At 37.6% G+C, this 24,896-nt stretch overlaps 1 protein-coding gene and 1 long non-coding RNA gene across 2 annotated transcripts in view; one reads left to right on the plus strand and one right to left on the minus strand.

Moving 5' to 3' along the window:
* RGS5 (regulator of G protein signaling 5) overlaps positions 1–14,007 on the minus strand; it is a 60,358-nt gene extending 46,351 nt beyond the window's left edge. Inside the window, exon 1 of the mRNA XM_033200696.1 lies at positions 13,626–14,007. Coding sequence (XP_033056587.1) covers positions 13,626–13,669 — 44 coding nt within the window. The 5' untranslated portion in view covers positions 13,670–14,007. The remainder of the gene's footprint in view (positions 1–13,625) is intronic.
* Positions 1–23,955, plus strand: part of LOC117076807 — a 52,012-nt gene extending 28,057 nt beyond the window's left edge. Inside the window, exons 3-4 of the long non-coding RNA XR_004434478.1 lie at positions 17,457–17,599; positions 21,734–23,955. This is a non-coding gene — a long non-coding RNA (uncharacterized LOC117076807). The remainder of the gene's footprint in view (positions 1–17,456; positions 17,600–21,733) is intronic.
* Positions 23,956–24,896: the final 941 nt, after the last annotated feature.

Genomic DNA, 24,896 nt, shown 5'->3' on the forward strand with positions numbered 1-24,896 from the left:
TCCAATTGCTTGGAGCAAAAGTTAGACCACTCAATTGAGATAAAGATTGACAAAGGGGTCAGGGTCTCCAGGCTCGACCCCCTTGTAGGAACCCAAAGCCCTTTGCTGTGAGTGGGTAAATGGTCAGAGAGTGGAGAAGAAAAGTTTCCAGAGCTCCTAGAAACAGGAGTCTCACGTACCATGGTACCAAAACCCACTGGTAAAATCCTCACTTAGGCTACAATGAAATTGAGAGAACAGAAAAATTTGAGATTTGATAGAATTTGAAATTTGATAGAATTATGAGAATATTTGAATGTGATAGAATTATGAAAGTTGGAATGTTTAAGCAGGCTCTGTGTGAAGTGGTTATATTATGGGGATCAACATTGTATCTGACTGGGGAGTATTTCCCCTACCTAGTATTGTAACACAGAAGACATGTAAATCTGCTCTCCAAACAATGTTAATTGAACATGCTAAATTAGAACCAATAAGATTGCTCAAGCCCAAGCAATATAGAGTAGAGGCTGAATGCACAGAGACTTTGTTTGAAAGCCCTATACAGAGCATAGACTGAGGCTTATAGCAAAAGCCTGTGAGTGCCTCCTCATGACAACTACGAGGACTTTGGACTACAGAATTTCCATTTGAGGGTCAATTATTAGCTTGTTATTGGACATTAATTGAAACTGCCTCTATAACTGAAGGATGTAAAATAATCTTGAAACCTGAAATACCCATGGTGTCTTGGTGATATCAGAGAAACACTCTAATGGGGATGGCAATGCCTGGAAAAGTTCCATAGTAAAATGAACAGGATCTTACATAGGATTATACTACCTGGAGAATGCAAGGAGAAGATACCAGCAGGGAGCCCCTTTTACCAAAGGACTGACTGTGGAACTGTGTGAGGAGCTGCCAAACTCTATCATCATTTAGACAATACCCTATAAACAGTGCTCGACTGACTAACAGAGTTACTTGGTTTGTGGACAGTAGTTCCAAGGTGTATGGACAGCATCCTGTTGGAAGACTGTCACTCCTATCAAAGAAGATAAAAACAGGTGAGCCCAGTGGGCTGAATTGCATGTTGTTTTCCTAGCAATGATGGAATAATTTAACAATGATTAAAGCCTCTGTGTTTCAGTTTTTACTGACTCATGGGCAGTGGCCAACTGCCTGGTCATATGGTCAGTGGAAGCCTAGCCCATTAAAGGGATGCCCACATGGGGCACAGCTCTATGGAAACTACTATGGGAATTCAAGGGGTTCATTAAAGTAGGACATGCTGATGGCCATCAGAAGTCCCTTTCAGGTTTGAAAGGTGATTGGATCAATACATATATATATCCCTGTGTGCTCTACTGTGGCGGCCACCTGGGTCCATGAAATGAGTGGATATGGGAGTACTACAGCAAGGCAGAGATGGACTAAAATGGACATACTCTTCTTGTACACTCTGAAAAACAAAATGCCAGTAAGAACTGTCCAGCTTGTCAGCAAAAGAGATAGAGACTGCCGATGGCTGTGGCAGATTCCCTGGTGGTAAGGGCATGGACATAGCTGGCAAGTGAGACTGATGCCAGTGGCCTTGGAGGGCTACAAATGGGTCTTGACAGGAATAGCCACTGACCCTAAAGGGCGTTTTGCTTATGAAGTGTCAGATGCAAATGCTCAAAATGCTATAAAAAAATAAAAGAAGATAGTGCAGCAATTTGGGTAGCCAGCCATCATTTATTCAGACCAAGGAACACACTGTATAGCCTGTAATGCCCAACAATGAGCAGACAGATATCCTCCTCAGAGTAATAGTTTAATGGAGAAGTGAAACAAGTAACTGAAACATTGGTTGTCTAAAATGGGAGCAGTGAAGGTGTGAAGGGCTGGCTTACTACCTTCATGAGTGCGTTTCTTATTATGCCATAGTCTAACCCCTGGTCTCTGGCCATAAACTCCTGGCACAAAATTGCTAAAACTCTTCTAATTTCCTGACTGATAAGGGTGCTAGGAGCATCTTTTGTTCTAATACTTGGTTTTTGACCTTGGTTCTTTACACAGAGCTCCTAAATCTCTTGGAAATTCCTGGGTAAGAGGACTGTGTTCTACCCAGTCTAATGCTCTAATGAGGCAACTCTTGGTGGCCTCCTGGATAAGGGTTGGTCACTAGAAAAAACAAACCATGATTAGAAGCTTGGAGCTTTCAACAAAGCTTCCTCTGGGGAGAAAAGAGGGGCCGGAGATTGAGTTAATAATCAATTATACTAAGTAATGAAGCCCCCATAAAAATCTCTAAAATGCAGGGTTTAGAGAGCTTCTGGGTTGGTGAACAAGAATGCATCAAGGGGCTGGGAGGGTGCTGTACCCGAAGTAGTCACAGAGGCTCTGTGCCCCTTCCCATATACCTTGCTCTACATACCTCCTCATCTGGTTGTTCAACTGTATCCTTTGCAACTGTATCTTTTGCAATAGCCTTTACGATAAATCAGTAAAAGTTAAATTGTTTTCCTGTGTCTTATGAGACATTATATAAATTACTGAAGCTAAAGAAGGGATTACAGGAAACCCCAATTTATAGCTGAACTTGCAACTGGCATCTGAAGTGGGGGGCAGTCTTGTGGGGCTGAGCCCTCAACCTGTGGGATAAGACATTAACTCCAAGTAGATAGTGTCAGAGTTGAATTGAATTGTAGAACACATAGTTGGTGCCTACAAAAAGCTGGAGAATTTCTTGGTGGGAAAATCCACACATTGGGTGTCAGAAGTGAAGTGTTGTGTGAGGAGAGAAAAAAGTTTGTTTTTCCCACTTAGTGTAAAATCCAAACTATGAAGACAGAAAATACCTATTTGCCTAAGGTGGAAAACTTCCCATCAATCTACATTCATCTTTGTGAAAGAAAAAATGTTTCTTCCTACCAGGCCCAGCTACACTTTCAGTTTGTGTGCACAAATCTCTGATTTCAACAAACAATGCATCTTTTATCCAAGTCATAAACAATATTGAGGGTACAAGTGTGTAAGTGTGTGTGCATGCACATGCATGTGTGTGTTCAAATGACATCTTGTTTTGCACTTCGGTGATTCAGAAGCAAGATTTAAGACTCTGGAAGCTCGTCATCCAGAAAGCATCAGACCACCAGATCCTCTGGGAAAGTCTTCAGTGTGACCTGCATTGTTGACCTTGTCCCAAGTACACAAGTTATGTGGTCTCACACTCCCATTCACTGGATATCTCTCACAAACTATCACTTAAAATAACTTACCAAAATACAGGAAGCTATTTTTTAATGGAACATCTTGATTCTTTCTAAACTTCCTGAATCCCATAGACAAGTGCCTCATCAAGAAACAGATGTTCGGCACAAGAAAATATCAAGAAGTGGAAGCTTGAACAAAACAGTTCCACACACTTTGCTAATAATAACAAACACTTGCGAAGGAGAGCCCTTCACATTTTTACAAGTACTTTATTTTGTGTTGCTTTTCTTCTTCTGACTCTAATATGATAGTTCCAATGTCTTTCTAGAATGTAGAGTTTTAAGTCTCTAAATGATCTGTCCAGATGGGCTAAGTGCTGTTTTGAGCAGTGCCTGGGGAAACAGGAAGGAAAACATGCAGAATATAGAATAAAGGTCTTAGCCTCACTATTCATGAAACCAACATGATCATCAAGTATCTACTGTCCAAAGTATTCAAAAGCTGCTTGGCCAATTCCTTTAAACATTGAAATATTTTCTTTTTGAAGGAGAAAAAAAAATCAGGTTGATATTTTACCTAGGCATGGCAACTGAATGGAACGCCTTGCAAATAAATACTCTGGACGTTTCAGGAGTTCTACGGTCAGGGTAAATAAGCCTAAAAACACACATGGATTAGCTGTGTTGATAATGCATGCATCCTATAATTAGGCTGACCACACCTACAGATTTTCCAATTTCTAATGCCTAGTCTGGAGGCAAACTATATGTGCCTAATCTGGTTGGAATTTGCAGTTGCTGAGCATATACACACCTGACATGGATTTATGCAGTCAGCAGTCTTCATAGCATGTCCAAGAATTGTCAGTACTCCATGATCTACCCAGATGGCAGATGAACATTGGTTAATTATGTAAAGGCCTAGAAACCCTGACATACTCTTCTCATCCCATCCTCAATGATGAAAACTTTTCCACTGTTAAGGCAAACGACAACTTTACCTCTAAGCAGCATTCAGAAGGGCAGGAGTGGGCCACCCTTTCCCACTGGAGAAAATGTAGTGTTGTATAAATGTAGTCAGTGGTGTCACACCCCCAAAGTCAGATGCATCTGTGTTTACTTTTTTATCTTGCTCTCAATGACCTTACACACTTGAAAAAGAAAAAATGAAGTTAACTGTAAATGAAGTGCAAGCACCATACAGTTAGATTCAGATTCTAATTCATCCTCAAATTGTACAAGAAACTTTTTCTTCATAGAATTCACCAAAATAAAACAGAATCACTTTCCACTGCATATTAACATATACTTTTCACAAATTGGGAGTATATTCTGAACTTATCACAAGTCTTTTAAAGAAATATGGGGTTCTTAATTGAGTCCACTGAGATTTTTAAAAATTATGGGAAGAAAATTGCACATATTTAATTGATTGCTTTTTTTTTTTTTTTTTTTTTTTGAGAGAAGTCTCACTCTTATCCCCCAAGTTTGAGTGCAATGGCTCAGTCTCGGCTCATTGCAATCTCCGCCTCCCGGGTTCAAATTATTCTCCTGCCTCTGCCTCACAAGTAGGGGGGATTAAGTTGCCTGCCAACACGCCTGGATAATTTTTGTCTATTTTAGTAGAGGCGGGGTTTCACTATATTGGCCAGGCTGCTCTCGAACTCCTGACCTCAGGCGATCCGCCTGCCTTGGCCTCCCAAAGTGCTGAGATTACAGGCATGAGAGACTGTGCCCGGCCGATTGCTTCTTTTAGGCTACATCTGGAAGTTTGTTTCCCAGGCCTTCCTATATGACTTAGATGAGATACGAATTTAGGATACAAATGGATTATTTTCTCAAAATCCACGGTGTCCCAATTCAGAATAGGTAGGTGTTGGAGCTAGAAGGAGTATAAAGGACCATATAATTGATCACGTCTTATTACAAATGTAATAGTGATACTTGGAGAGGGGAACTGGCACATGACTTATCCTCCACCAGGTAGTAGAAGCCAGTGTTACAGCTCAGATGCCTGTATTCCCCATCTAGTACCTTTCTCACATGTTATATAGCCTCTTAGGCTTGTGTCTAAAAAGACTGTGTTTTACGAATAAATTGCAAGGAAAGAATAAACAGGAAGGCTATTGACTAAGAAACATATAAGATTAAGAAATCTCAATGTGTGAACATTTTGGGGTCATAATACAAAAAATCCAATTGAGAAAAGAGCATTGAAAATATTTTGATTCTTACTGGATATTCAGTGAATTATAGAATTATTGTTAATTTTTAAGTATGATCATGGTTTTTAGTGAGTCTTTATTGTTTTTTAAAGAGTTGATATGTTTTGTAAGAAGAAATATATGTTGATAATTAAAAAGACAAAAAACAGGCCAGGCGCGGTGGCTCACGCCTGTAATCCCAGTACTTTGGGAGGCCGAGGTGGGTGGATCACGAGGTCAGGATATCCAGACCATCCTGGCTAACACGGTGAAACCTTGTTTCTACTAAAAATACAAAAAAATTAGCTGGGCGTGGTGGCGGGCTCCTGTAGTCCCAGCTACTCGGGAGGCTGAGGCAGGAGAATGGGGTGAACCCGGGAGGTGAAGTTTGCAGTGAGCCGAGATCGCGCCACCGCACTCCAGCCTGGGCGACAGAGTGAGACTCCGTTTAAAAAAAAAAAAAAAAGTCAAAAAACAGTAGATGTTGGCATGGATGTGGTAAAAAGGGAACACTTTTACACTGCTGGTGGGAATATAAATTAGTACGACCTCCACGGAAAACAGTATGGGGAGTCCTTAAAGAACTGAAAGTAGAACTACCATTTGATCCAGCAATCCCAATCCAGTGTCTGCCCAAAGGAAAAGGAGTCATTATATGAAGACATATGCACATGCATGTTTACAGCAACACAATTCGCGGTTGCAAAGATATAGAACTAACCTACATGCCCATCAACCAGCGAGTGGATAAAGAAAATGTGCTATACATACACCATGTTGTATATTAGAATGGAATAATGTCTTTTGCAGCAACTTGGGTGGAGCTGGAGGCTATCATTCTAAGTGAAGTAACTCAGGAATGGAAAACCAGATATTGTATGTTCTCACTTATAAGTGGGAGCTAAGCTATGGGGATGCAAAGGAATAAGAGTGATATAATGGACTGTGGGGAATCAAGGGGCAAGGGTGAAAGGGGATGAGGGATAAAAGACTGCCTATAGGCTACAGTATGCAATGCTTGGGTGACGGGTGCACCGAAATCTTAGAAATCACCACTAAAGAACTTATTCACGTAACCCGACACCAACTGTACCCCCAAAACTACTGAAACAAAAGTAACGATAATAATTTAAAAAATATATATGTTGAAAAAATACGAGTAAAGTATTTTTAAAATACTGTACTGTTTTATAAATTTATCTTTATTATTTTTAAAAAGATGAGGCTATGATGAGGAAGGATAAAAAGAAGTAAGTTTTATCAAAGGCTTTGGCACATAATTGACTGACTTAATTATATTTTCTTCACTGCCTACAAAGGGGAAAAGAAAGATAAAAGGAAAATAATTATTTAATAGGGGTCCTTCTACTAAAAACTAGTCACCTTACATATAAGATTTCATTTATTTCTTTTAGCACAAGATAAATATCCTCATTCACAAATGAGAAAATGAAGTTCAGAGAGATTTGGTGACTTCCCAAAGTTCACACAGTAAGGAAAAAATAGAAGTGAAATTATGACCACTGTTCTTTCTACCCCACACATTACAGTTCAAGGGCTGGTCTTGAGGCCAGGGAGAGATTGTGAGCTCACATCCTTCCTTACTCTGCACATGTTCTTTCCTGTTCCTGAATCCTGTAATCTTAAAAGTAACTTTCTCCAGTGGTTAGAAACAATCAGGCTTTCACTGTCTTTATCCTCTGGGTGACTCAGCCTTCAAAGTAGTGCAGATACAATGTTATCTGAGGACTGATTAGAACTTTAAAGGAGGAAAGAGATAAGAAACTGTTATCTTCTGGCCTCCAGCCATATTCTGGTTCCTGTTACTAATTATTGATTCTGACTGAATTAATTAAAATTTAGCCCCTTTGCTCTCTGGTCAGCAGTACAGACAAAAACCATTAACACTGGCTCCGGAGACATAAATAAACTCTCTCCCTAGATGTCATCTATCACGTAATATTGTGTAGTCCTTGCTAGAGAAGGAGAAACAAATTAGATAATCTTTCAGGGATGTTTCAAAATGTAAGATTCTGGGATCTAAAAGTGTTATGAATTGATATCTGGTGATTCAGCATAACCCAGACTAAATGAAAGAAAGAATAGAAAGGGGCAACTAGCTGGAATACAGAATGTAATTCACTAAAGAAGCTTCAACAGTAACTGCATGAGGAACAGCCCAGGCAGTACAATTTCCTAGAGCTCACCTAAGGGATACCATCATTACAGCTAAAAGAAGACTCACCTCTTTAACAAGGCTTTCCTCATTGTAGAAATGCAGACAGTCTCCTTCACTTTTCTTTTTCTCTTAATCCCCACTCCCCTTCTCCCATAGCAGACACCTGTCTATATCTAGCAACACACACTCTTTTTCCCATTGTGGCCTAAAATGTCACTACTGATACTGTTCTTGGTCTCCCCAATACCCAAGGAAAGCAGAGAAAACACCAAGCTGTCCTGGAAGTGCTCCTGTCTCTATTTGCTGTAAATTCATTCATGTATTCCTTCAACAAAATGTTTATTTGGTGCCTACCATACTAAATACAGTCTATCTTTTTAGTAATTGAATCATTTAGGCAAAGGGGATGACCATCTTACCCCTGAATAAATCTCTTCCATCCTCAGAGTTGGGAACAGATGAACACTGGAGAAGTTCCCAGAGAACCATATGCAGGGTGTGCTGTCCAGGAGGTTAACTGTGGTTAGAAACTCAGTGGTTTCCCTCCTTGCTGGCCTCTGGGAGATAATACAGGTTGTACATAGACATCATAACATCAGCCAATTTGGCTGCACCCTCCCATCTCTGGGTCTCTGCACATACAGGCTGTCCCCTTGGCCTACATGGCCTTCCTTCTCTCTCCTCTTCCTGTCTAGACCTGGCTAACTACTCTGTCCTCTTAGACTTTGTTCAAGCATCATACTTGTAACCTTGTAAGTTCTTCCCTGCCCACCAAAAACTCTAGGGGCCCCGCCTACTACCCCAACTTCTGTGCTTCTTAGCACTTTATGGATATATTCCTTCATAGTGGATTGCAACACTGAGCATTAATTTTTTCTTATTTATCTCCCTAACTGGGCTTCAATTTCCATGGGAGCAGGGCATGGGTCTTTCATCCATATGCCTAAGGCAAGTATACAGATTTGAAAGGCAATCTAGAGAAATCATTGATATTGTTTCATCAGTAGGAATCAAAATAAATGGTTTTCTTAGTGATCCCCCTCCAAATTTTATTAAATAGTTCATTCACTTTCTTAATATTCTAAAGTTTCACTGCAATGTTTTCAAGACGTCTCTAGAATATCAGCTATAGTAAGCTTGAAATTCATACTTATTCTCAGCAAGCATAATCCTAAACCCAACCAAAGGCTCTGCTAGGACCTCTCTCAGGCTTCTTTGATGGTCCTCAATTCACTCCAATTGAGCTATCAGTTGTTCAAATTAATTGCCAGTCTTTAATTCACTTGGTGCTTGCCTTTTCTCTACAATTAGCCCAAAGATGTGCTCATGCCTTTGGAAAAGGCTGTATTTATTAATCCTGAAAACCCAGAAACCTTGACTCGCTCTAGTGCTTTTAAAGGTTGAACAGCCTCAGAAGATTAGTTCATTAGTAGTCCTGCTTATTAGCTGCCTTTCTATTCTAAATTGTCCACACTTGGCCCACATAAATCAGAGAACATGGGGAAAAATGATTGTTTTGTAAAATAAAAATACATTTTAAAAACAAAATTTTTTAAAACAAAAAATTTAAAATAAATTAAAAAATAATAAATGTTTGAAAATTACCTTTCCCATTTACTTCCTATTGCTTCTGAAATTCTTAGCATTGACATACCCTTGAGATGGCCAAAAGCCCCTGTGTGAACTGTGGATTAAGCACATTATACCCTTAGCAACCTTTTTAGTCTGAAACAGAAAGCAGATCTATGCCAGTCACCCAGAGTAGCAAAGGGCTTGTAGCTCTTTAAAATATGAATAACTGCACTGGTTCCCTTATATTATGATGATATTTAGATTTTTGAGACCTATTGTTCATTGAAATTTTAAGTAGGCCTCACATACTTTTATATATTTAAAGAGACAAATAATCCAAACTTTTGGGCAATGAACAACCATAAGCACACAGTTTTAAGCCTAACATTCAACGCTGTAATCATAACATAAAGCAACCAGTTCAATTATTAGTATTTTCAGTTTTTTTAAATAACCCTCTTTTTTCAGAGACGGGGTCTCACTCCGTCACCCAGGCTGGAGTGCAATGGTGGCAATCATAGCTCACTATATCCTCAGACTCCTGGGCTCAAGCAATTCTCTCACCTCAGCTCCTGAATAGCTGGCACTACAGGTGCTATCCATTGTGCCTGGCTATTATTTGTGGTGTTTTTGTTGTTGTTGTTGTTTGTTTTTTTGTTTTTTTAGAGACAGGGTCTCCCTGTGTTGCCCAGGCTGGCCTTAAACTCCTGGCCTCAAGTGATCCTCCCACCTTGGCCTCCCAAAGTGCTGGGATTACAGGCAGGAGTAATGTGCCTGGCCAATAGTAACACTTTTTGTTTCATAATACATTCATCTTTTCCCAAAGAGGAATATTTACTTTAAAATGCAAACTTGTTTAGAGAAATTCAACAGACTCTGAAAATAAAATAAATTTTCAAAAGAAGCCTAAAATTCAAACTAGAAAATCATGGGCAAAAGTAAGATCTTCAATTGATGCGACTCTTTTCTTTTTCATTGACAGTATAAGATTCTCACCCATGTAGTACAGGTTTCAATATGCCGAGGGCAGAAAATGTGTGCTTATGGTTATTCATTGCCCAAATGTTTGGATTATTTGCCTCTTCAAACATATAAAAGTATGTGAGGCCTACTTAAAATTTCAATAAGCAATAGTCTTAAAAATCTAAATAAATAAAGAATAGTTTATACAAATATATCAAAGTTGACTTTGGCTGAAAGGTTCCCTAAACATGCAGAAAGGAATATTTTTTAGGATTAGATTTCTCCTTACATGTCATGAAAAAGTGAGTCTTTGTTAATTGTTGAAATTTTCTTACCTTATGCGGCAGATTTTGGATATCCTCACCCATTATATATATTCTACCTTTTAATCTTATGGAAAAAACTTCTCTTTTTGTTAAGAAAAAGTTTATTTTATATTCTTTGCTAATAAAGAGTTGCTGTCAAAAACAATTCCCCTTACAGGAAGCAAATTATTCTCATAATTGCTTTCTTACAAATCAGCATTAGAATCACTGAGCAGGTTGCTTCTGCCGTGGCCCAGTGGTTTCAGCACAGGGCTGGGTCCTTGATTATTTTTTATTATTTGATTCTTCATTCCTCCCAAACTTTATGTTTATTTTACATTAATTAATTAATTGATTTTTAGAGACAGGCTCTTGCTCTGTTACCCAGGTTGGGGTACAGTGGTGCAATATGACTCACTGTAGCCTCAAACTTCTGTCCTCAAGGGATTCTCCTGTCTTAGCCTCCCAAAGTGTGAGGATTATAGGCATGAGCCACCATGCCCCACCTGGTCTCAAACTTTTATAGAAACATAGTAAAATTTTCCTTTAATCACATCTCTTAGTAGTCATTGAGACTAAGCGTACCTCACTTCGTTTACATTACGTTAGAACTGGAAAACATATTAGAGAACAATGAATCCAACTTTTACCTATTAAATTAGCAAATAGAGTCCTGGGAAAATGAAATAACTTGCTCAGGGACACAAATTCAGATAATGACAAAACTGAGTCTGCACCTTACTCCTTAACTAGTACTGTTTCCACTATGATAAATAATGATATGCTATTCAGATTTTTGTAAACTGAATTTCGTTTCTAATGCCATATAGAAGTTAGAACTGAACTCTTCAGCAGAGTTTTTCATTTAAAACAGATTTTTCATATGCGTACTTTTTGCCCTAATTTATTTTATATGAATTTTAAAACATTTTTGTCTAAGCATTGAAGCATATCCATGTTCCTTTTGTGGCTTGGAGAGAAGAAATGCAAAGGCAGGAGGCTGTGTGGGGGAGGAAGGTGGGAGTCAGAGAATAGAGCCATGGAAGGCAGATTTGGAAGCATTTATTCAAGTATCATCTTCCCCTTAGAATAGACAGTGTTAAACCCTTTCCATGGGTACATGCTAACAGCTTCACAGCTCCACAATTCCATTTCTCCAAAACATTCTTCTCAGGCAGCATTGTAATTAGAAATTACAATGACCCTGTTTACAATCAGAACAGATTATGAAATAATATGTAACAGCGCACAATAACTGCAGTATTCTACCACATTCCAATAAATAAAAGACTCAGTGAATCTATGAGGAAAAAAGCTCACTCCTTTACCACTCACCACTCTTTAATATTCTACATGAACATTAGTTATATCCTGGTGCATAAGAATTTACTGTGCATTAAAAGATGAAGTGATCCAATATTAATGTTGCTAGTGAATCAGATATAACATAGTAATAGAAATCATTGAAAGAAATGTACCATCCATATATCTTAGTGAATATTATGCATATTTATGAGAACACATAAAGGAAAATAATGAACATGGCAAGTTTCAACAGAAATTTCATTGATTTCTCACCAAATGCCAAGCAGTGTGTCATAGAATCACAAAATGCTTGGCAAACTGATGTTACAATCATTCTAAAGTCAATTGTTTGCCAATTAATAAGGTAAGATTTATTCACTACATAAGAGTACACAATTTCAAACAATAAGTAGGCACAGAAGGCACAGAAAATGCTCCCTATTTCTTAGGCTTTCTATATAGTAAGTAAGAGGAAAGAACAGGCTAATAGCAATAAATAGTATCCACCTTTAAAACCTATCCTCTTCTCCAGGATTGGTACGATGGACAATATTGATCCCCTAGTTACAATCTAACTACTACAACTTAACAGCTACAAGTTTCTTTTATGTAAATTTAAAAACACTAATAACATTCTATGCTTTTACTTAATTATCAATATGTAAGTATGCACAAGGTCATTAGGTAAACTATATTTCTTACTATTAATCATAATTTTAAAAAAGTTTGAAAGTTATAATTCAAAGAGTAAGTCTCCCTGGAGGTTTCATATTCAGTTGCTAGATAATATTGTTGGGAGAAAAAATTATATGCTACAATGTTATCTCCTTAAAAATTATTTTTAGGTTATTTCTAGAGTGGAAGTCATCAAAAAGAAGACCTGAACTTGTACGAGACAGAAGTCATAGATGGCCCAGTAAACAATAAAATCTTCTGAGACAAACATTGCTAATGCCTTTAGGGATGAAGATCTGTGCAAGGATCTTCTTTATTTACTTTAAATAACGAGGGATCAAACCCAATTTAACCAAATACATTCTTAATAAAAGGAGAAACATCCCTACTTCTCTGCATCAGAGAGGATGGTTGGGTTAAGTTTTCTAATAAGTGAGATATTTGTTCTTCTATTTGCTTAGCCTAGATACCTAGGATTCTCCAGAATATTGTCCAGCCTAGGGGAAACCAGGGAGCCTCAAAGATTTTGATGCATTTATCTGAAAAAGAATGCTAGCTAATCAAATAACCCCTGTGTCCCAAGGGCTTTTCCTCTGTCTAGCCATCCAGCTACTTCTATCTAATGAGGTCAGAGAACAAAGAACAATGGGAAATTTCCTCTTCCTCACTGCAAACTTGCCTCCCTCTCCCAGTTCCTGTACATTAATAAAAACTAACATTTATACAGTCCTACTAGGTGCCAGACATGGTTCTGAGTGCTTCATATACATTAATTCATTCAATCCTCATAACCAGCCTGTGAGGTAGAGAACGCTTAGTATCTCCATTTTACAGATAAGGAAACCGAGCTATATCAAGGTTAAATAAATTGCCCCAAGCCACACAAATAGTAAGTAGTAGAGCCAGGATTCTAATCTAGACAGTTTGATGTTGGAATCTATATCCTTAACCATACAGTTTTTACTCTAAATAAGCACTTATAGAATAGGCGTCTCCTTGAAGGAAATGATGTTCTGGATATTAAATGATGTATGAAATACTCTACATTGTATTAATCTCCCAGTTTGGATCTTCCGAAGTCTCTATATTGTTTACAGAGAAGAGATAATACCCAGTCTACAGTCAAGCACCTGTTTCACCTCAGCTTAGCCACAAACTACAATACCTCTGTTACCTCTGGACAGCCTCCCTTGAGTAAAGATTCTCCAAATCTGCATCTCTTAAACCAAAATAACTTGGTTCTCACCTTTCCAGGCATGAGTGGGGCAAAGCTGCAAGTCCTTTGCACATTTTGGCAGGTGGCTTAGCTCCTCCGCTTTAAGTACAACTTCTTAACAGCAGAGCCAGTCTTTGAAAACTTCAAAACTATCTGGGACGCCTTTCCTTCTGAGGTATATATAGAAGCTCTTTCCCAGCCCTCTGTTGCTCTTCCAGCCAATCCAGAGCCTTAGAGGAAACTGCAGGCTGGAGAGCAGCAGCAGTGGGGCCTGAGGTGGAGGAGGGAATCCTTTCTCTACTGCAGGCACTGCTGTGGCATAAGCCTTTCACCTGCTCGTATCACAACACTCTCTTGCTGACCGGCCAGGGCAGGGTTAGGCCCTAAACTGTGCACAGGTCATTGGTCGTTTGAACTCCTAATCTCAGGCCAATCACAGCGAAGATGTGAGCTTCCTGTGAAGCAAAGTGCCTTGGACCACTTCAGATCGGTCAAAGTCATAGATTCTGAGGACTGTAAGGTCTCCTGGAGATTGTTTAGCCTGACTTGTTTCACAGTGAAGGAAATTGAAATCTAGGGAATTCAAGGAATGTGTGTGTGAGTACTTAACCATGTGCCAGGCACTCAGCTGGATCCTAGGAATTCAGAGAAGAAAGAGAAAGCTCCTTGCCCTCAAGACCCCAAAACACATTATAAGTGAGTGATGGAGGCCAGGCTGGGATGTTGTGAGCCTTCAGGGAGTACCAGGCAAGGTTTTCTGGAGCTGAGAGACAAGATTACTGTTTATATAAATCAAAACAAATATGAATAATTCCTACACATTCTTTATGAACCCATATGTCTGTGAAGTTACTAAAAAAGTGACCTGAGAGACCAAACACGAAAATCTTAATAGGAATTGAGTATAATGATATTATCCCTGAACTCTGTTAATTCTGTCAGTGGTCTTCTGATTATTCTTTGCTTGGATGACTAATACTTTGTAATTCTTTGGACCTCCCCACCCTAGCCATTCTTGCCTAGGCTTATCTTCCCTTCCCCTTCAAACTTTTCCGACCTCCTATCGCTCAAGGAATATTTACTTGAATATTTACCAATATTTACCTGAATTGTGTCTCATCCTGTCGGGGCCCAATGTGCTCATAAGTTAATCTGTAAATATAAATGTCTGAGGTAGGCATGAGTCCAAGCTAAAAACAAGTGGCACTGCATAATCCATAAAAACAGCTCTGAATTTGCAATTAAAGATTATTCTCATAATTTTCTCTGTTATCTGAAATTAGTTGTTTTAAACGACTCCGTCTTTACCCTTTTTGCAATGGTTGATCAACGGCTGTTACTGGCTTGTAAAGTCAATGCAGTGTATTTTGACCTGATGCTTTTAATGAAACAAATCGAATAGACAAATATCCAAGTGCTTTGGATGTAGAACGTTAGTATTGTTTTCTGAAATTTTGACTTTATCAAGACGTATGTGTGTACAGGGTCATCAGGTAAACTATATTTCTTACTATGGATCATAATCAAATAAGTTTGAAAGTTGTAACTTTAAACCCACCCCCCCGACACACACACACGTTTTTGAGACAGAGTCTACCCAGACCAGAGACTGGAGTGCAGTGGCATGATCATAGCTCACTGCATCATCAAACTCCTGGGCACAAGCGATCCTCCCACCTTAGCCTCCTAAGTAGTTGGGACTAAAGGCTCATGCTACCATGCCTAGTTAGTTTTAAAATTTTTTGTATAGACAGGGTCTAGCTTTGTTGTCCAGGCTGGTCTTGAGCTTTTTGCTTCGAGCAATTCTCCTGCCTCCGCCTTCCAAACACTAAGCACAATGTCAGGCACTGTAAATACTGAATGAGTTAAACAAACTAAGTTCTGCCATCTACTGACTGAGTAAACATCGGCAAATCAATTAATTATCATTTTTGAGAGATAGGGACACTGTTGTTGACCATTAAATCTAATAATGGGAATATAAAACCAGTAGAAGAGACTCCTTGGGACAAGAGTCCAAATCACTATTTGATACCAAGGGACCTTGCGGAGATAACAATATGGAAAAGAAAAACCCTAAGTTTAATGTAGAGCAATGGAGGGTGATGTCTTGGCGAGGGCTAAAAATCAAAGCGTGTTTCTGATTGTCCCAAAGGAGATCATGTGATGGACTGTTCAAGAATAAAAATTATCTCGATTTACTAAAACATGGAGCAGAACCCAAAATGTAAAATTCTATAGAAATAATATTAAATCCAACACTGACTTGTTTTTAAAACTTTGTAAGGGATAGGATAGCCAGAGAGTATGTAAAATAGTGTGCTCTAGAAGCAGAAAGTAAAATAGTGATTGCTAGAGGTTAGAAATGGGACAAATGGAGGAGTTGCTATTCAATCAAGTTTCAATAGGTATAAAGTTTCAGTTATGCAAAATGAAAAATTTCTAGGAATCTGCTATACAACATTGTGCCCATAGTTAGCAAAAATGTACTGTACACTTAAAAATCTGTGAAGAGAATAGTTTGTATTATGTTTTTTTAACCACAGTAAAAAAAAGAGAGTATTCTATGTAAAATAAATTTGAAGTCTTTGAAAAAATAAATTGAACTATTTTGAAATCTCCTTTCCTCCTGAGAATCCTTCAGAAATGACAGTAAATATATGAAAAAGATATAAATCTGTAATAGCAAAGAAAAAGAGAAACAAGCTATCGTATTCTGAGTGATTTCAACCACTTCTTCATGGAATGTGAAAAGAGGTGATTAGGACTGGTACCTAATGAAACAGGGAAAGGAATTCAGGGGGTGCTTCAAAGAGATATCCATCTGCCCTGGAGGATGCCATAGGGGTTTGGGATCCAAATCGCTAGATATTACAGTTCTACAGAAGGCAGGAGTTAGCTGTACAAGTGGAAGTAGTGAGAGACACTGAACATTTTCATCAGATGAATCTCCTGCCCACACAACCGCTCTGATTCAGCTCTAATTCATTTCCTTAAATCGTGTGTAAGTGTCTTTAACTACTATTAGCAGTATATTTATTGAGATGCATTTTATCACTTCCAATTTGGGGACCTCTGGGACTATGTCATCCATTGTGAACAAGCGTCTCCTCACTAATCTCCCTACTCTCAGTGAGAGTCTCGCCCTAAAGCCAGCTGGGAGCACATGGAGTAAACAGAAGCAAGGTCTTCACCTTCATGTTGCTTGATTTCTCTTTCTTTCTGATAAATGTTTTAAACGGCATGCAAGCTCAATTTATAATTCTACCACTCAGAAATATATACTGTCAATAGGTTGTGATATTGCTTCCATGCCTTTTTTTATTTAAAGAAATAAAGAGGCAATGGATAAAACTAAAGTCCCTGGACTTTACAGTCCTACTGAACCTGCTGGCACCTTGATCTTGAACTTCCCAGCTTCCAGAACTGTGAGAAATAAATGTCCACTGTTTATAAAGTACCCAGTCTCAGGTATTTTGTTATAACAGCACAAACTAAGACAATATGATTCATTAAAAGTATATAGTTCATGTTGCCTTTTTGTTTTTTTAATGAAAAAAAGAGGACTCTCATGTCCATTATTTTCCCCCTTTCATCACACTCAGAACCTGTTAAGATTTTCGTGTATGGTCTTCCAGATTATTTTTTAATGTCCTCATATACATATGTACTATGATCTGAATGCTTCCCCCAAAACTCATGTGTTGAAACTTAATAAGCACCAATGTGATAATATTCAGAGGTGGGGCCTTTAGGAGGTGATTAAGCCATGATGTCAGAGCTCTCATGGATGAGATTAGAGCCCTTATAAAAGGGCTTGAGGGAGGGAGTTCATTTTCTTCTGCTTTTCTGCCATGTTAGGAGACAGTAACAAGGCACCATCTTGGAGAAGCAGAGAGCAGCTCTCATCAGACACTGAACCTGCTGGTACCATGATCTTGAACTTCCCAGCTTGCAAAACAGCAATAAATAAATTTCTTTATTTATAAAGCACCCAGTCTCAGGTATTTTGTTACAGCAGCACAAACTAAGACAATATGGATTCATAAAAAGTATATGGTAATTATTGGTATGTGTTTTGATTTATATAAATATAATCTGCATCTTTTATTATTTAAAATTATGAATTTTTGTTTTTGTTTTTAGATTATAATGACAACTACATTATTGAATAATTTCTATGTATTAATCACCTTTTAAAACACTTTGTATATTTCCACAATCACAACAAAAGCATGAGGTAAGTGGTATAATTTTTGCTATTTCAAAGAGAAAACATCTGGTCATATAAATGGAAATGAAATTGTTTAGGATTAAAAACCATCAGTATTAACATGGGAAGTATAAAGTCTATACCTCTAGTTTATGCTTTTTAATTGCTGGAAAGAATTCTGTCATATGAATCTAAGAATCATTAGAATCAAAGAATCTAAATATAATTGCATTTCTTTATAGACCCATTGTTAAATAGTTAGGTCATTTCTAATTGCTTCTGGCAAAAGTACTTAAATTAATATTCCTATATATGTCTCCTGGTGCATTTATCTATAATGTAGTTCATAAAATGAAACTGCTGAGAGGTGTAACAGGTAAAATTATCACGCAATCAGACCAATTTAGACTCCTAACAGAAATGTATGAGAGCCTCATTTTCCCCAATATACAACACTTGCCAGGCTTTAATTTTTCCAGTGACAGGCAAAAAATACCAAGTATTTTTCATTTGTATATTTCTAATTACTAGGGAATTTGAGCTTCCATTCATATATATATATTGGCCATTTTAATTTTTCTTCCATTAGTTGTATATTCCCATGCTTTAAACAATTTAATTATCTGACTTTTTAATATTGGTGTGGAAGAATTCTGTATAAAAATAATGAAACTAAATATGGAAGAAAGGAGAAAAGAAAAGTAGAAATAGATCATTGATTGTTGTAGAAGCCATTAAAGAATACCAATAAAATTGGATAAACCAGATAACAGGCTAAAGAAGAAAACAGGAGATGAAAGGCACTAAGAAAAGTATATATACAAAGGTAACCATTAGAACAGAAATATAAATCCTCCTAAATATCAAAAAATAAAAAAAGAAAGCTTAAAAGACAAAGAAGAAACAGTTCATAGAGAATGAAATATAGAAAATATCATAAAAGACACACAATTATACAATATTGTGTGATAGAATTTTGAGAGCAAACATATATCAGTAAATGTCAATGTTCATAAATTTTCCATTAAAAGAAAAGTTTTAGTTAGGCTTACAAATAAAACCCTGCCTGGGTAACAAAGTGAGACCCCATCTCTACAAAAGTAATTTTTAAGAAAGGTAGCCAGGCATGGTGGTGGATGCCTGTAGTGCCAGCTACTCAGTAGGCTGAGGCAGGAGGATTACTTGAGCCCAGGAGTTCAAGGCTGCAGTGCACTATGATAGTGTACACTCCAACCTTGGGCAACAGAGCAAGACTCCATCTCCATTAAAAAAAAAAAAAAAGTAAGAAGTAAGACCTAAGTATATTCTGCATACAAAGGACATACCTAAAACAAAGTTATTTAGAAAGATTAAACATAAAGAAATGGACAAGGGTATAACTGACATAAACAACAAGAAAGCAAGAGAAGTAAACCTGACAGAAGATAAATCCAAGCCAAAATGTACTGAACATAACAAAGGCAAATACTTTTTAAGGCTTAAAAGCTACAACTTAACATGGAAATATTAAATATAAATATTTTTGCACAAAATAACACAGCGACTACCTTTCTGGTACATAGAAACACACTAATAATCAGAGACAGGCCTGCCTTATTCTTAGTACAAGAAAGAGAACAAAAAATAAGTATTATGGTCAAACACACACACACACACACACACACACACACACACACATACACACACACACATAGTTCTTATGGATATATATCAAACTCCACACCCTGCTAATAGAGGATCTAACTTCTCAAATACCTGTGAAATATTCATGGAAAATTAGGGTATAATAATTCAAAAAGAAAATTAGTAAGTCCAATTAAGTAGAAATATTACAAACAATGTTCTATGATTGCAATGAAATAAAATTAGCTGTTATTAACAAAACCTAAAAGCCCCTTCTTCCTGGAAATTCAAAAACTTTCTATTAAATAACTGAGTGAAAAGAAGAAATACAAATTGAAATTACAGAATATCTTTATCTTACACTAAATTTCCATGTGTACTTAAGTCTATTCCTGGACTATTCTTTTCCACCAGTATATTTATCCTTTCGTATACCAGTAGAATACTGTTTGGAAGATTGGTAGTGTGTTTACTGTCTAGGCATTCATGTATGTTCATTCTTTTCAAGTTGAACCTTAGTATCAGGTCATTTTACTCCCTAAAAAATGCTTGTTGAAATTTTTATTAGGATTGTGTTAAATTATAAATGAATTTAGGGAGAGCTGACATCTTTATAACATTGAGTGAGCCTATCCAAAGACAGGAATAGCTTACCATTTGTTTGAGTCTACTTGTGTATCTGCCAAGAGGGTTTTATAATTTTCCTTTTGTTAGTTTTATGCGTTTCTTGCTAAGTTTATCCCTAAGTATTTAATCTTCTATGCTTCTATTATAATTGGGATTTTCTCTACCATTATGTCATCTAATTAATTTCTTATTAATTGTGTGTGTCTGTATATATATATATATATATATATTTCTTTTTTTTTTTTTTTTTTCAGACAGAGTCTCACTCTGTTGCCCAGACTGGAGTGCAGTGGCATGATCTTGGCTCACTGCAACCTTCGCCTCCTGGGTTCAAGCAATTCTTCTGCCTCAGCCTCCCAAGTGGCTGGGACTACAGACACATGCCACCATGCTCCGCTAACTTTTGTATTTTTAGTAGAGACGGGGTTTCACCATATTGGCCAGGCTGGTCTCAAACTCCTGACCTCGTGATCTGCCCGTCTCAGCCTCCCAAAGTGCTGGGATTACAGGTGTGAGCCACTGTGCCTAGCCTATTAATTGTATATTGTGATACCTCACTGAATTATATTATTGTTCAAGGTAGTTTTATTGTCATTTCTCTAGGGTATTTGAGGCCTGCTGTCATGCCTTCTGCCAAAAGGGATGGTTTTCTTTTTCTTTACCAAACTGTATGACTCTAATTGATTTTCTTTGATTATGTTATCTAATATCTATAGTACAATATTGAGAAGGACATGTTTTTGCCTTATTCCTGATATTAGTGAACATTTTCTAGTGTTTCCTCATTAAGTATGATATTTATTTTAAAATTACAACTGTAATTTTATTTTTCTTTTCTTTCTTTTTTTTTTTTTTGGTATGTCTTTATTTTATTTATTTATTTAGAGACATAGCCTGGCTCTATCAGTTGGGTTGGAGTGCAGTGGTGCAATCTCAGTTCACTACAACCTCTACCTGTCAGGTTCAAGTCATCCTCCCACCTCAACCTCCCAAGTTGCTGGGACTACAGATATGCACCACCATGCCCAACTAATTTTCTTTTTGTTGTTGTTGTTGTATTTTTGGGGGTACTGATAGGGTTTCACCATGTTGCCCATGCTGGTCTCAAGCTCCTGGGCTCAAGCAATCCACCTGCCTCGTCCTGTCAAAGTACTGGGCTTACAGGCATGAGCCACCCACCACACCAGGCTATATGTCTTTATTCTTATTAAAGAATTATCAATTATTTCTGAATTAAACATTTTAATGACTATACATTTTATTTCTAAGATTTCTATTTGGCTCTTTTGAATAACTGTTCTTGTTCTAGTTTTATGAATATAATGGCCTGGCTTAATTGCCTTGAATTTTTTTAAAACACTTTTAAAGGATTCCAGTGACTTTTTAGGAGGCAGTATAATATAGTGGTTAAGAGTACAGACTGAAGAAAAAGTGTCCAATTCAAACTATAGTTCTATCACTTTCTAACTGTGACACTGGGCAAATTACTTAAAATTTGAGCACCTCAGTATTTTCTATAAAGTGAAATTAAAGGAGACAATGCCTAAAAGCATTTATAACAGTGCCTTACACACAATGAGCACTCAATAAAGATTTGCTATTGAAATTACCATCGTGCTATTTAAAATTTTTTCCATGACACTGAATTTACTCATGGCTGTTAATTTCTGTCTAGGATTTTATCTTTTGTGGAACTACCTCCTGTAAGAGTTTTCTCCCAAGATAGACTACATGAAGGTCAGGACTCTACATTGGCTATGCCTGACTCTACTGTGTACACTGGCTTTTTAAACCTGGTCGTATGTTGGTGTCTTGGTTGGAATCTGGAGAATGGAGTAGGGTAATGAATAGCTTAAATCTGGATTATGCATATGGAAGACCCAAGCTAGGAGCATTAAGGAATCCTAAATTAAGCCAGGAGTAAATAGGAGTGAGATGGGTACGGTTTGATTCAGGTTTATCTAAGCTAGTTGACTGAAAAAATATCTTGAAGATTATGATGTTGGAGAAGTTGTGGGTGCAGAACTCCATTTGTAAGAAATTTGCTAGTGAATGGGAGTTGAGGTAGTTAAAGCAATGAGCAAAGATTTCTTTTTTCAGGAGGTTAAGGGTGATTGGAAGGAGAGAAATGATGTTAACTAAAGGAGCCATAAGGTTAATTAATTTTAATAGGAGAGTGAGATGTGAGCAGAGTGAATGGAGTGGGAAGGCTGAGGTTTGGAAATGTGTAGGTCCATTCTGAGACAAAGTGAAAAGAAAATTAATAAAATGATTATTCTAAGAAAACTTATTAAGGGAACAAAAGGTGAGGGGCTGGGGGCTTTTTTGGTAACTCCTTAGTTGAGGAGGTGGTGAAGGTATAGAAGCTTTAGAAGGATTCTCACTGGCTCTCTTTGCTTGGTTCATGAAAGAATTGTGACTGGAAAACCCAATATTTTGTTACATTATTAAATGTTTTGATAGAATTTTCTCTGGGGGGTGGCCTCACTGTATCTAAACCCCACTCAACCATAGAATAAGATAATTCTAATGGAAATTTCAGGAATCTCTCACCACATACAATATATAAGAAGTAGGATGGAGTTGGGTTCAGGCTCCATGCTTTTTGCCTCTGGATAATATTTATAAACAAGGAGTCCTACTCTGTCTCTAAAAAGAACAGTCAACATAGTTTTATGAGAGCTGCTTCTCTGGTATAATTACTCTAATGTTGTATTTATCCTCAAGGTCAGTAGTGGTCATTAAAAAAGCTGTCCCTTTCCCTGGAGAACAGCATCCTCCCCCGACAAATAATTTCTGTTGGAAGAACATTCTGTAAGTCCATGTTCTCACTACAAATATTATCCAGTGTAGCACTGAAGGACGTTTTAAAAACAAAGTCCTTTTTTATCTCTCTGAGCCAAAATGTCTTAGACTTAATTCCTTTTCTACAAAATAAGAAACATCTTTTGGATTGAGGATTAGTCTTGCAATTCCTAATCTCCTTCTTCACAAATGTTTTTACTTAGTTTTGGTCCCCATGTCTGAATGAGGGATTTGAATAGATGGCCTCTAAGTTCCCTTCCATTTCTAACATGCTGGGGCTCTTTGAGTCTGGGTGATTACAGCTATTGTGTCTTATTTCCTTGATATACACTAAGCTTCTTGAGGATAAATAGGGAACATGTTTTATTTGTCTTTGGGTCCCCCAAAACATGTAGGCTGGAGAGCCTGTATAAGTAAATCTCTGTTACTGTAAAACAAAGTAAGTTAATTAAATAAATAGGAATACCCACAAATATCATAGCCTAGCCTAGAAATATTTTCTTAATGAGAAGTAGAAAAGAAAGGCTCTTCCAGGTGGACAAAACACCTAAGTATATGGTTTGATTCTCAAAGCACCAAGGCAGAGGCACTGGCTCATCAGATAACCAAACTCTTCTGGCCGTGTGCTATTGTGCAGAACCCAACCTCCATAACTGTGCTGGGCATGCCTGCCACTGACACACAGCATCTTAGCTCCAGTGAAGCCTGAGGAGCAGGCTTCCTCATAGCTCTCTCATGGTTCTGCATGTAAGTCGAGGGGACAGCTGTCCTGGGAGCCACTACACCACTAACCTAAGTATCTAGACCACAGCCACAAAATGATATACAACCTCCTCCAATATACTGTTAGGGATCAACACCATCCTATATTATGTCTCTGTTTACCTCAGGCACCGACAGAAGCCTCACCATTCCTCAACTATTAATCTCACACTATTTTGTTCCAATTCCTTTTTCTCTTACATCCATATCACTGGCCCTCCTATATCTGTGTCTTTATGAATTAGCTTACTCTCCCTATCTTTTTCTTCTTCTCTTTTCATTTCTACCACTTCCTGGACTTCAATGAAATTGAACTGTACCTCAAATAAGAAAAAATAAATATAGTTTTCTTTACTTGTATCCTGTGGATCTCAGGATCAAAAAGTAATTTAGTCTTCCCTTTTGCTATACATAGTTATTTTCAGATTAACAAGCCTCCTTGGTTTCACAAAATTAATTTATTCATTAAAACTCACATCCTGGATATAACACATGGCAGATACTATCAGTTGCTATGCATTCCATGCTTTTTTCCAAAAGAAAGAAAACTGATTTTGAATGGAGCAAAAATATGCCCAGGTTTAAAGGAAAAATTAAAATTTAAGTTTCCCTTGAAGCTAAGATTAGCCATGTCACATGGTTTTAGTTAATGTGGTGAAAACAGAAAATACTGGACAGAATTCGCAAGAACTCACTTGAAATGGGGGAAGAGTCAGCTGGCTCTCTCATTTTGTACCCCTTCTGTCTGTTCTTGCTGAGTGTAATGCTAACTTGATGGTGGATCTTGATAACCATGAGGCAGCAGGTGTGGAGGCAAAAACCACAAGCTAAAGATGGTTTAAAGGAAGGATAAAAGGAGGCTATTGGCATAATGTGGCTACTGTTATCAGCCTGGAGAGCTTACATCCAGGCTTCTGGTTATGCAATGAAAACAAAACTCTTTCTTTATTTAATCCATGTTTGAAGCTAAATAAAACAAAACTGTCTTCTCCCTCCTGGCTTTTCCTCCTATGCTCCAAGAACTTCAACTGCAAGATCACAATCTTCCATTCATTGTGTCATCTGTATTCAGGGGAAAGCCCCCCTGAATCTCCCTTCAGTTGACATTTCCACCAGGGATTTAAAAACACTCATTTATAATTAGCTTTGCGTCAGTCACTCCACCAATGATTCACTCAGAATTTCGTCATTACCAGAAACTTCTCCACCTGCAAGATCTCAAATCCAAACCTTCTGTTTTCTGACACCATCTCCTATTGTTTGAGATTAAC

This window comes from Trachypithecus francoisi, unplaced genomic scaffold, assembly GCF_009764315.1.
Source record: "Trachypithecus francoisi isolate TF-2019V2 unplaced genomic scaffold, Tfra_2.0 Lachesis_group5, whole genome shotgun sequence".
NCBI lineage: Eukaryota > Metazoa > Chordata > Mammalia > Primates > Cercopithecidae > Trachypithecus > Trachypithecus francoisi.